Source organism: Oncorhynchus nerka, linkage group LG10 (genome assembly GCF_034236695.1).
Source record: "Oncorhynchus nerka isolate Pitt River linkage group LG10, Oner_Uvic_2.0, whole genome shotgun sequence".
NCBI classification, from domain to species: Eukaryota; Metazoa; Chordata; class Actinopteri; order Salmoniformes; family Salmonidae; genus Oncorhynchus; species Oncorhynchus nerka.
The window spans coordinates 65,096,314-65,109,837 of record NC_088405.1 but is presented as its reverse complement, the minus strand read 5'-3'; the positions used below and the strand labels follow the sequence as shown (position 1 = coordinate 65,109,837).

Here is a 13,524-nt window from a genome sequence, read left to right as displayed (position 1 = left end):
AGAGGGAAAATAATTCTAAATCACCTGTTCTCCACACACAGATACGCGTACAAAGCCCTTCCTCACCCTCCATTGGGTAAATCCGACCACAACTCTATCCTCCTGATTCCTGCTTACAAGCAAAAATTAAAGTAGGAAGCACCAGTGATTCGGTCTATAAGTGGTCACATGAAGCAGATGCTAAACTACAGGACTGTTTTGCTATCACAGGCTGGAACATGTTCCGGGATTCTTCCGATGGCATTGAGGAGTACACCACATCAGTCACCGGCTTTATCACTAAGTGCACCAAGGACGTCGTCCCCACAGTGACTGTACGTACATACCCCAACCAGCAGCCATGAATTACAGGCAACATTCGCACTAAGCTAAAGGGTAGAGCTGCCGCTTTCAAGGTGCGGTACTCTAACCCGGAAGCTTATAAGAAATCACGCTATGCCCTCCGACAAACCATCAAACAGGCAAAGCGTCAATACAGGGCTAAGATTGAATCATTCTACACCGGCTCCAATGCTCGTCGGATGTGGCAGAGCTTGCAAACTATTACAGACTACAAAGGGAAGCACAGTCGCGAGCTGTCCAATGACACGAGCCTACCAGACGAGCTAAATAACTTCTATGCTCGCTTCGAGGCAAGCAACACTGAGGCATGCATGAGAGCATCAGCTGTCCCGGACGACTGTATAATCACACTCTCCGTAGCCGACATGAGTAAGAACTTTGAACAGGTCAACATTCACAAGGCTGCGTGGACAGAAGGATTACCAGGATGTGTGCTCTGGGCATGTGCTGACCACCTGGCAGGTGTCTTCACTGACATTTTCAACATGTCCCTGATTGAGTCTGTAATACCAACATGTTTCAAGCAGACCACTATAGACCCTGTGCCCAATAACACTAAGGCAGCCTGCTTAAATGACTACAGAACCGTAGCACTCATGTCCGTAGCCATGAAGTGCTTTGAAAGGCTGGTAATGGCTCACATCAACACCATTATCCCAGAAACCCTAGACCCACTCCAATTTGCATACCACCCAAACAGATCCACAGATGGTACAATATCTATTGCACTCGACACTGCCCTTTCCCACCTGGACAAAAATAATACCTATGTGAGAATGCTATTCATTGACTACAGCTCAGCGTTCAACACCATAGTACCCTCAAAGCTCATCACTAAGCTAAGGATCCTGGGACTAAACACCTCCCTCTGCAACTGGATCCTGGACTTCCTGAAGGGCCTCCCCCAGGTGGTGAGGATAGGTAGCAACACATCTGCCACACTGATCCTCAACACTGGAGCCCCTCAAGCATGCATGCTCAGTCCCTTCCTGTACTCCCTGTTCACCCACAACTGTGTTGCCAGGCACGACTCCAACACCATCATTAAGTTTGCCGATGACACAACAGTGGTACAGTGCCTTGCGAAAGTATTCACACCCCTTGGCATTTTTCCAACCTGGAATAAATTATATTTTGGGGGGGGTTGTATCATTTCATTTACACAAAATGCCTACCACTTTGAAGATGCAAAATATATTTTTATTGTGAAACAAACAAGAAACGAGACAAAAAAAACGGAAAACTTGAGTGTGCATAACTATTCACCCGCCCAAAGTCAATACTTTGTAGATCCATCTTTTGCACAGCCATCTTTTGCAGCAATTACAGCTGCAAGCCTCTTGGGATATGTCTCTATAAGCTTGGCACATCTAGCCACTGGGATTTTTGCCCATTCTTCAAGGCAAAACTGCTCCAGCTCCTTCAAGTTGGATGGGTTCCTGCTGGTGTACAGCAATCTTTAAGTCATACCACAGATTCTCAATTGGATTGAGGTCTGGGCTTTGAAACATTTAAATGTTTCCCCTTAAACCTCTTGAGTGTTGCTTTAGCAGTATGCTTAGGGTCATTGTCCTGATGGAAGGTGAACCTACATCCAAGTTTCAAATCTCTGGAAGACTGAAACAGGATTCCCTCAAGAAATTCCCGGTATTTAGCGCCATCCACCATTCTGGAATTCTGACCAGTTTCCTAGTCCCTGCAGATTAAAAATATCCCCACAGCATGATGCTGCCACCACCATGGGGATGTTATTCTCGGGGTGATGAGAGGTGTTGGGTTTGTGCCAGACATAGCATTTTCCTTGATGGCCAAAAAGCTCAACTTTAGTCTCATCTGACCAGAGTACCTTCTTCCATATGTTTTGTGCCAGACATAGCATTTTCCTTGATGGCCAAAAAGCTCAACTTTAGTCTCATCTGACCAGAGTACCTTCTTCCATATGTTTGGGGAGTCTCCCACATGCCGTTTGGCGAACACCAAACGTGTTTTCTTATTTTTTTCTTTGAGCAATGGCTCTTTCTGGCCACTCTTCCGTAAAGCTCAGCTCTGTGGAGTGTACGGCTTAAAGTGGTTCTATGGACAGATACCTCAATCTCTGCTGTGGAGCTTTGCAGCTCCTTCAGGCTTATCTTTGGTCTCTTTGTTGATTAATACCCTCCTTGCCTGGTCTGTGAGTTTTGGTGGGCGGCCCTCTCTTGGCAGGTTTGTTGTTGTGCCATATTCTTTCCATTTTTTAATAATGGATTTAATGGTGCTCCGTGGGATGTTCAAAGTTTCTGATATTTTTCTATAACCCAACCCTGACCTGTAGTTCTCCACAACTTTGTCCCTGACCTGTTTGGAGAGCTCTTCATGGTGCCGCTTGCTTGGTGGTGTTGCAGACACTTTCACTTTCAGAACAGGTGTATATATGCTGAGATCATGTGACAGATCATGTGAAACTTAGATTGCACACAGGTGGACTTTATTTAACTAATTATTTGACTTCTGGAGGTAATTGTTTGCACCAGATCTTATTTAGGAGCTTCATAGCAAAGGGGGTGAATACATATGCTCGCACCACTTTTCCGTACACAGTTTATTTACATTTTTTGAAACAAGTAATTTTTTTCATTTCACTTCACCAATTTGGACTATTTTGTGTATGTCCATTACTTAAATTACAGGTTGTAATGCAACAAAATAGGAAAATCACCAAGGGGGGTGAATACTTTTGCAAGGTACTGTAGGCCTGATCACCGACAACGACGGGACAGCCTATAGGGAGGAGGTCCGAGACCTGGCCGGGTGGTGCCAGAATAACAACCTATCCCTCAACGTAACCAAGACTAAGGATATGATTGTGGACTACAGGAAAAGGAGGACCGAGCACGCCCCCATTCTCATCGACGGGGCTGTAGTGGAGCAGGTTGAGAACGTCAAGTTCCTTGATGTCCACATCACCAACAAACTAGAATGGTCCAAACACACCAAGACAGTCATGAAGAGGACACAACAAAGCCTATTCCCCCTCAGGAAAGTAAAAAGATTTGGCATTGGTCCTCAGATCCTCAAAAGGTTCTACACCTGCAACATCGAGAGCATCCTGACTGGTTGCATCACCGCCTGGTATGGCAACTGCTCTGCCTCCAACCGCAAGGCACTACAGAGGGTAGTGCATACGGCCCAGTACATCACAGGGGCTAATCTGTCTGCCATCCAGGACCTCTACACCAGGCGGTGTCAGAGGAAGGACCTACAAATTGTCAAAGACCCCAGCCACCCCAGTCATAGACTGTTCTCTCTACTACCGCACGGCAAGCGGTACTGGTGCACCAAGTCTAGGACCAAAATGCTTCTCAAGAGTTTTTACCCCCAAGCCATAACACTCCTGAACAGGTAATAGAAATTGCTACCCAGACTATTTGCATTGTGTGCCCCCCCAACCCCTCTTTTATGCTGCTGCTACTCTCTGTTTATCATACATGCATAGTCACTTTAACCATACCTACATGTACATACTACCTCAATCAGCCCGACTAACCGATGCCTGTATATAGCCTCTACTGTTATAGCCTCGCTACTGTTATAGCCTCGCTACTGTTATAGCCTCGCTACTGTTATAGCCTCTCTACTGTTATAGCATCGCTACTGTTATAGCCTCTCTACTGTTTAGCCTCTCTACTGTTAGTCTCTCTACTGTATAGCCTCTCTACTGTTATAGCCTCTCTACTGTTATAGCCTCTCTACTGTTATAGCCTCGCTACTGTATAGCCTCGCTACTGTTATTTTTCACTGTATTTTTTACAGTTTTTTTATTTCTTTACTTATCTATTGTTCACCTAATACCTTTTCTTTAACTTAAAAATTGCACCGTTATTTGGTGTAGGCTAGCCTTTCACTGTAAGATCTACACTTGTTGAATTCGGCGCATGTGACAAATAAACTTTGATTTGATTTGTCTGGGTTTGTAAGGGAGTGTTGTGAGAGTGTTGTGTTTTACTTAGGCCTGATCAATGACTATAGGATCAAAGTAGTCTGCGTTTAGTAATTTTCAACTACAGTCTATATAGTAAATAATATGTAGTGCATACGCAGTGCCATTGATATAGATGGGTGTGTTGTGGGGTTTAAGATACTTTGACTGAGTTGGGCAGTCTCCTAACAGCAATCCTTCAGCTCATGCATATAATATAGCCCATGTGCATGCAATCAAACACAGTTAAGACCATAATGCAAAATATAAGTTTGTTTCTGCATTGTTCTATAGCACAGATAACACTCTGCCTTTCTTTTTCTCTGTCTTATCTGCTTCTCCCTGCTCTCCCACTGTTTCTCCTGCTTTAGTATCACTCTCACTCTCCTATAGCATTACATAATAGTTGAACTCTCCTCCCACACACTCTGCAGCCTGACGTCATAACCCTGCACTTGTGCCCTGCTTCACTTGGAGACAGATACAGGTTGAACTATATGGAGACAGATACAGGTTGAACTATATGGAGACAGATACAGGTTGAACTATATGGAGACAGATACAGGTTGAACTATATGGAGACAGATACAGGTTGAACTATATGGAGACAGATACAGGTTGAACTATATGGAGACAGATACAGGTTGAACTATATGGAGACAGATACAGGTTGAACTATATGGAGACAGATAGGTTTGACTGAAAGGGTATATGCAGTATCTTTTATAACCATGACCTTATGGTCTGGTAACTTACAGTGGGGCAAATAAGTATTTAGTCAGCCACCAATTGTGCAAGTTCTCCCACTTAAAAAATGAGAGAGGCCTGTAATTTTCATCATAGGTACACTTCAACTATGACAGACAAAATGAGGAAAAAAAATCCAGAAAATCACATTGTAGGATTTTTAATGAATTTATTTGCAAATTATGGTGGAAAACAAGTATTTGGTCAATAACAAAAGTTTATCTCAATACTTTGTTATATACCCTTTGTTGGCAATGACAGAGGTCAAACGTTTTCTGTAAGTCTTCACAAGGTTTTCACACACTGTTGCTGGTATTTTGGCCCATTCCTCCATGCAGATCTCCTCTAGAGCAGTGATGTTTTGGGGCTGTTGCTGGGCAACACGGACTTTCAACTCCCTCCAAAGATTTTCTATGGGGTTGAGATCTGGAGACTGGCTAGGCCACTCCAGGACCTTGAAATGCTTCTTACGAAGCCACTTCTTCGTTGCCCGGGCGGTGTGTTTGGGATCATTGTCATGCTGAAAGACCTAGCCACGTTTCATCTTCAATGCCCTTGCTGATGGTAGGAGGTTTTCACTCAAAATCTCATGATACATAGCCCCATTCATTCTTTCCTTTACAGGGATCAGTCGTCCTGGTCCCCTTTGCAGAAAAACAGCCCCAAAGCATGATGTTTCCACCCCCATGCTTCACAGTAGGTATGGTGTTCTTTGGATGCAACTCAGCATTCTTTGTCCTCCAAACATGAAGAGTTGAGTTTTTACCAAAAAGTTATATTTTGGTTTCATCTGACCATATTACATTCTCCCAATCTTCTTCTGGATCATCCAAATGCTCTCTAGCAAACTTCAGACGGGCCTGGACATGTACTGGCTTAAGCAGGGGGACACGTCTGGCACTGCAGGATTTGAGTCCCTGGGGGCGTAGTGTGTTACTGATGGTATGCTTTGTTACTTTGGTCCCAGCTCTCTGCAGGTCATTCACTAGGTCCCCCCGTGTGGTTCTGGGATTTTTGCTCACCGTTCTTGTGATCATTTTGACCCCACGGGGTGAGATCTAGAGTGGAGCCCCAGATCGAGGGAGATTATCAGTGGTCTTGTATGTCTTCCATTTCCTAATAATTGCTCCCACAGTGGATTTCTTCAAACCACGCTGCTTACCTATTGCAGATTCAGTCTTCCCAGCCTGGTGCAGGTCTATAATTTTGTTTCTGGTGTCCTTTGACAGCTCTTTGGTCTTGGCCATAGTGGAGTTTGGAGTGTGACTGTTTGAGGTTGTGGACAGGTGTCTTTTATACTGATAACAAGTTCAAACAGGTGCCATTAATACAGGTAACGAGTGGAGGACAGAGGAGCCTCTTAAATAATAAGTTACAGGTCTGTGAGAGCCAGAAATCTTGCTTGTTTGTAGGTGACCAAATACTTATTTTCCACCCTAATTTGCAAATAAATTCATTAAAAATCCTACAATGTGATTTTCTGGATTTTTTTCCCTCGTTTTGTCTGTCATAGTTGGTGTACCTATGATGAAAATTACAGGCCTCTCTCATCTTTTTAAGTGGGAAAACTTGCACAATTGGTGGCTGACTAAATACTTTTTTGCCCCACTGTATGTGTATTTTTATAGAGACAGAAAAGTTTCATTTGGGGTATAGCCATCCACGCCACTGCACTTGACCTTACTGCCTAGTTATGTTTGTTCAGTTCAGTTGTAACTATATATTGTAGGTTTAAGTAGGTGAGGAGAGATAGGTTTGACTGCTCTGCATGGGCAGCAGCAGTAAATGTTTACAGAGTCTGTTCCTTTTAGCCTCAGGTGTTGCTCTGCTCTCCAAACCGGTTAAATTGCACCCAGCATCAGGGCCAGTTAATCCAGGCCTGTCACCACAGCCTCTATCTACCACCTTCCTTTTACTGGAGAAATCACTGGAATGGTTCTATGTCAGACACACCCAGCTTGGACCCAGCCCAACTCAAGATGTCATCATAAAAAAATAGATGTACCCCCCCAAGGAAAAACTAAGTTCACATGACCCTCCCCTTGTACTGTAACGTTTTGTGCACAACCATCCCGACTCCTAGAATGAACTCAAAATCATGTTTATGACCACAAATAACAAGAACTCTAGTGACCTTGTATTTTTTTTTAATGTGGATATCGACTTTGCCACTTCAGCATGCTTTTGTGGTACAGTCGATGCCACTCAGATTGAGGGTCAACAGACCGCCACGGACGAGCTCACTCTCCCTGCATATTTCATTAGGCCTACACTACGATCAGAGCCAGCTGCAGACAGTGATCAACGAGGGGGAAATCAGATTTTCAACATTTTTATGCTATATTTATAATGATATAAAATACACTGAGTATACAAAACATTATATACATGCATTATATACAGTTTAAGTCGGAAGTTTACATACACCTTAGCCAAATACATTTAAACTCCGTTTTTCACAATTACTGACATTTAATCCTAGTAAAAATACCTGTCTTAAGTCAGTTTGGATCACCACTTTATTTTAAGAATGTGAAATGTCACAATAACAGTAGAGAGAATTATTTATTTCAGCTTTTATTTCTTTCATCACATTCTCCGTGGGTCAGAAGTTTACATACATACACTCAATTAGTATTTGATAACATTGCCTATAAATTGCTTAACTTGGGTCAAACGTTTCGGGTAGCCTTCCACAAGCTTCTCACAATAAATTGGGGGAATTGTGGCCCATTCCTCCTGACAGAGCTGGTGTAACTGAGTCAGGTTTGTAGGCCTCCTTGCTCGCACCCGCTTTTTCAGTTCTGCCCACAAATGTTCTATAGGATTGAGGTCAGGGCTTTGTGATGGCCACTCCAATACCTTAACTTTGTTGTCCTTAAGCCATTTTGCCACAACTTTGGAAGTATGGGGTGATTGTCCATTTGGAAGACCCATTTGCGACCAAGCTTTAGCTTCCTGACTGATGTCTTGAGATGTTGCTTCAATATATCCACATAATTTTGATTTCTCATGAAGCCATCTATTTTGTGAAGTGCACCAGTCCCTCCTGCAGCAAAGCACCCCCACTGCCACCCCCTTGCTTCACGGTTGGGATGGTGTTCTTCGGCTTGCAAGCCTCCTCCTTTTTCCTCCAAACATAACGATGGTCATTATGGCCAAAAAGTTATATTTTTGTTTCATCGGACCAGAGGGCATTTCTCCAAAAAGTATGATCTTTGTCTTCATGTGCAGTTGCAAACCGTAGTCTGGCTATTTTATGGCGGTTTTGGAGCAGTGGCTTACTTCTTGCTGAGCAGCCTTTCAGCCTTTCATGTCGATAGAGGACTCGTTTTACTGTGGATATAGATACTTTTGTACCTGTTTCCTCCAGCATCTTCACAAGGTCCTTTGCTGTTGTTCTGCGATTGATTTGCACTTTTCGCACCAAAATACGTTCATCTCTAGGAGACAGAACGAGTCTCCTTCCTGAGCGGTATGACGGCTTTGTGGTCTCATGGTGTTTATACTTGCACACTATTGTTTGAACAGATGAACGTGGTACCTTCAGGCATTGGATCACAATTTTTTTTCTGAGGCCTTGACTGATTTCTTTTGATTTTCCCATGATGTCAAGCAAAGAGGCAGTGAGTTTGAAGGTAGGCCTTGAAAGACATCCACAGGTACACCTCCAATTGACTCAAATTATGTCAATTAGCCTATCTGAAGCCATGACATCATTTTCTGGAATTTTTCAAGCTGTTTAAAGGCACAGTCAACTCAGTGTATGACCCACCGGAATTGTGATTAAATTACCTGTGTCATGCACAAAGTAGATGTCCTAACCGACTTGCCAAAACTATAGTTTGTTAACAAGAAATTTGTAGAATGGTTGAAAAATGTGTTTTCATGACTCCAACCTAAGTGTATAAAAAACTTCTGACTTCAACTGTACATGCTATTTCCATACATTTTCCACCCACAGGTTTCTGTGCCAATGCACCACACAACCAATAAACAAAGCATACCGACTTTGTGTGCTTCAATATCATGGTTTGCATTTTCAACACCACAATAAATAGACTGCCGGTTTCGCCAAACAGAAAATACATCCCTCCCTAACCTTGTAGAAGGCTTGACAATCTCCGAATGTCATTACACAAACTTGGTGTTTATATCAGATTCTTTCCATTCATAAAATGGCTGCTGCACAGTTTGGATTGATTGATTTTATTTTATTTGTCAGTAAAAACAACAACATATACAATACCTTTCAAAAGTTTGGGGTCACTTAGAAATGTCTTGTTTTTGAAAGAAAAACACATTTTTGTCCATTAAAATAACATCAAATTGATCAGAAATACAGTGTAGACATTGTTAATGTTGTAAATGACTATTGTAGCTGGAAACGGCTGATGCAAGAAATTGCCAAGATACTGAAAATCTTGTACAATGCGGTGTACTACTCCCTTCACAGAACAGCGCAAACGGACTCTAACCAGAATAGAAAGAGGAGTGGGAGGCCCCGCTGCACAACTGAGCAAGAGGACAAGTACATTAGTGTCTAGTTTGAGAAACAGACACCTCACAAGTCCTCAACTGGTAGCTTCATTAAATAGTACCCACAAAACACCAGTCTCAACGTCAACAGTGAAAAGGCGACTCCAGGATGCTGGCCTTCTAGGCAGTGGCTAAAAAGACATCCCCGGTTAGACCAAACCTACACACATGCACATTTTCATGACATTTCAGGACTTTTTGGGAAGTAAAAATGTTTGACCATACTATTTTCCCAAACCCTAAACCTAACCCTACCCCTAACATAGAGTTCCTCTGTCCAGTGTCTGTGTTCTTTTGCCCATCTTAATCTTATATTTTATTGGCCAGTCTGAGATATGGCTTTTTCTTAGCAACTCTGCCTAGAAGGCCAGCAAAATGTATAACGCATAGAATTAAAAGGGTATTGTCGGACATTATTCATTCTAATCACTATGAAACATCTGGAAAACCAGTGGTGTTTTTCATAGCTGACTTTGAATAGGCTTTTGATATGTACGACTGGAGTTCATATATCTAAATGCCTGGAACATTTCAATTTTGGAGAATCTCTTATAAAATGCGTTAAAATCGTGTATGGTATCAATGATCTCACTCCAATACATTTTTAATAGAAAGTTAGCAAAATAAACAAGATCCTGCTAACATGGAAAGGTAAATACATGTATATTTCTAGAAAAATCACCCTGATTAACTCTTTAGTCATATCCCAGTTTACCTATTTGCTTATGGTCTTGCCTACACCTAGCGAACAGTTTTTTTTAATTATTTGAGAAAAATATATATTTATTTGGAAGGGCAAGCCAGACAGAATTAAACGGGCCTATGTATTTAATAAATATGAATTCTGAGGGCAGAAATTATTAAATATTAAAGCATTAGACCTCTCATTAAAGGCTTCAGTCATACAAAAGTTATACTTAAATCCAAACTGGTTCTCTAGCAAATTTGTAAGAATGTCTCACCCCATGTTCAAGAATGACCTGTTTCCTTTTATTCAGATTACCTCTCATTTTTACTTATTTGAAAAGGAAATCATCTCCCAAATATCACTATTTTTAAAACAAGCCATAGAAAGTTGGGTGCATTTTTTAATTTAATCCACCAGAAAAGACAGAACAAATAATACAACAAATATTGTGGTTAAACTCAAATATCAAATAATATTCAAATGTATTAAAAAAAACATAAATATTTTTATTTAAAAAAAAAGATCTATATTCTTCATAAATTATATCATAAATAAGACTGGTGGAGTTATGTCACACATGCATCTAACAAGGTATGGACCTTTCCAAATCATGTCCAATCATTTGATTTACCACAGGTGGACTCTAATCAAGTTGAAAAACATCTCAAGGATGATCAATTGGAACAGGATGCACCTGAGCTCAATTTCCAGTCTCATATCAAAGGGTCTGAATACTTATGTAAATAAGTTATTCCTGCAATAATTTCTAAAAACCCAGTTTTTGCTTGGTTATTATTGGATATTGTGTGTAGATTGGTGAGGAACGTTGTTTATTTAATCAATTTTAGAACAAGCCTATAACGTTACAAAATGTGGAAAAAGTCAACGGGTCTGAATACTTTCCGAATGCACTGTATGTTTTCTTCCTCTGGGTGATGACTGTGTCATAGTAGGATCCCCTTTCAAAAGTAGCTTGTGTTGTGAGCTACACAGTTTTTGTATACGTGTTATTTTTGTTGTTTGGGTTTTGCTGGTTTTCTTATTCACACTTTTTAAATCACAATAAAGACAGACACTTCATTCTCATGTTGGTTTTGTTTGTCATATTTTTTGAAGGCTAGTACAGACTACAGGGCTTAGCATGGTTCTGTATCATGTAACAACAGAATGACTGTCCAACATTAAGGCTTGACCCCCCCCAAGACATTACCCTCATCTAAATGGCCATGTACGACCTTGTGCTACGTGTAAGTGGCCTTTAAACCATTTCAATGAGGACCTTCCTGCTATGGCACTTGGGTGAGAATGTCTGTCTAGCTGTAGACAGTAAGAACATACCCTATCTACATAAACTCAGCAAAAAAAGAAACGTCCCTTTTTCAGGACCCTGTCTTTCAAAGATAGTTAGTAAAAATCCAAATAAACTTCACAGATCTTCATTGTAAAGGGTTTAAACACTGTTTCCCATGTTTGTTCAATGAACCATAAACAATGAATGAACATGCACCTGTGGAACAGTCATTAAGACATTAACAGCTGCCAGACGGTAGGCAATTAAGGTCACAGTTATGAACGAGCAGTTTGGCTGGTGGCATTGTCACCTTTCTACTGACTCTGAAAAACACCAAAAGAAAGATGCCCAGGGTCCCTGCTAATCTGTGTGAACGTGCCTTAGGCATGCAGCAAGGAGGCATGAGGACTGCAGATGTGGCCAGGGCAATAAATTGCAATGTCTGTACTGTGAGATGCCTAAGACAGCGCTACAGGGAGACAGGACGGACAGTTGATCATCCTCGCAGTGGCAGACTACGTGTAACAACTCCTGCACAGGATTGGTACATCTGAACATCACACCTGCGGGACAGGTACAGGATGGCAACAACAACTGCACGAGTCACACCAGGAACGCACAATCCCTCCATCAGTGCTCAGACTGTCCGCAATAGGCTGAGAGAGGCTGGACTGAGGTCTTGTAGGCCTGTTGTAAGGCAGGTCCTCACCAGACATCACCGGCAACAACGTCGCCTATGGGCATAAACCCACTGCCGCTGGACCAGACAGGACTGGCAAAAAGTGCTTTTCACTGACGAGTCGCGGTTATGTCTCACCAGGGGTGATGGTCGGATTTGCGCTTATCGTCGAAGGAATGAGTGTTACACCGAGGCCTGCACTCTGGAGCGGGATCAATTTGGAGGTGGAGGGTCCGTCATGTTCTGGGGCAGTGTGTTATAGCATCATTGGACTGAGCTTGTCGTCATTGCAGGCAATCTCAACGCTGTGCATTACAGAGAAGACATCCTCCCTTCCTGCAGGCTCATCCTGACATAACCCTCCAGCATGACAATGCCACCAGCCAAACTGCTCATTCTGTGCATAATTTCCTGCAAGACAGGAATGTCAGTGTTCTGCCATGGCCAGCGAAGACCCCGGATCTCAATCCCATTGAGCACGTCTGGGACCTGTTGGATCGGAGGGTGAGGGCTAGGGCCAATTCCCCCCCAAATATCCTGGAACTTGCAGGTGCCTTGGTGGAAGAGTGGGGTAACATCTCATAGCAAGATCTGGCAAATCTGGTGCAGTCCACGATGAGGAGATGCACTGCAGTACTTAATGCAGCTTTTGGCCACACCAGATACTGACTGTTACGTTTGATTTTGACCCCCCCCCCTTTGTTCAGGGACACATTATTCCATTTCTGTTTGTCACCTGTCTGTGGGACTAGTTTTATCTTGTTATGTTCATTCAAGTATTTACACATGTTAAGTTTGCTGAAAATAAACGCAGTTGACAGTGAGAGGACAGTTTACAAACCACTACAAGCTTACTGAGTGACTGTTTCAGAGTACAGACATTTTCGGACACAATTATAAATAACCAGACAAAGACATTTGCAGACCTTTTGCTAGAAATGTATTTATTTAAATGAAAAATATATAACAGAGGAAAATTGTGCAATGTAAAACACAGGGTGCAAATAAGAAGACCATTGTGCCAAACAAAAGGTGCTTTAGGAATGTTGTGTCAAGGGGAAATAAGAGATACAATACAACAAACTCGACAAAGGCAAAGCAGTAAATTATCCACCACCTCAACATGTGAATGATAAAATAACATTCTAAATACCCAGCAACATAACTTGTGAATAAGAGAAAAAAGCAATATCGAAAAACATGTTAAACACCAACATCTGTATAAATGTCTTTAGTACATGCATTCAGTTTTTGGGTTGAGACGGGGGGCAGACTCAAGGTAT

At 42.1% G+C, this 13,524-nt stretch overlaps 1 protein-coding gene across 1 annotated transcript in view; it reads left to right on the top strand.

The window, feature by feature from the left end:
- Positions 1–218: 218 nt before the first annotated feature.
- Positions 219–13,524, top strand: part of LOC115135842 (protein POF1B-like) — a 36,487-nt gene continuing 23,181 nt past the window's right edge. Inside the window, exons 1-2 of the mRNA XM_065023368.1 lie at positions 219–314; positions 531–711. Coding sequence (XP_064879440.1) covers positions 219–314; positions 531–711 — 277 coding nt within the window. The remainder of the gene's footprint in view (positions 315–530; positions 712–13,524) is intronic.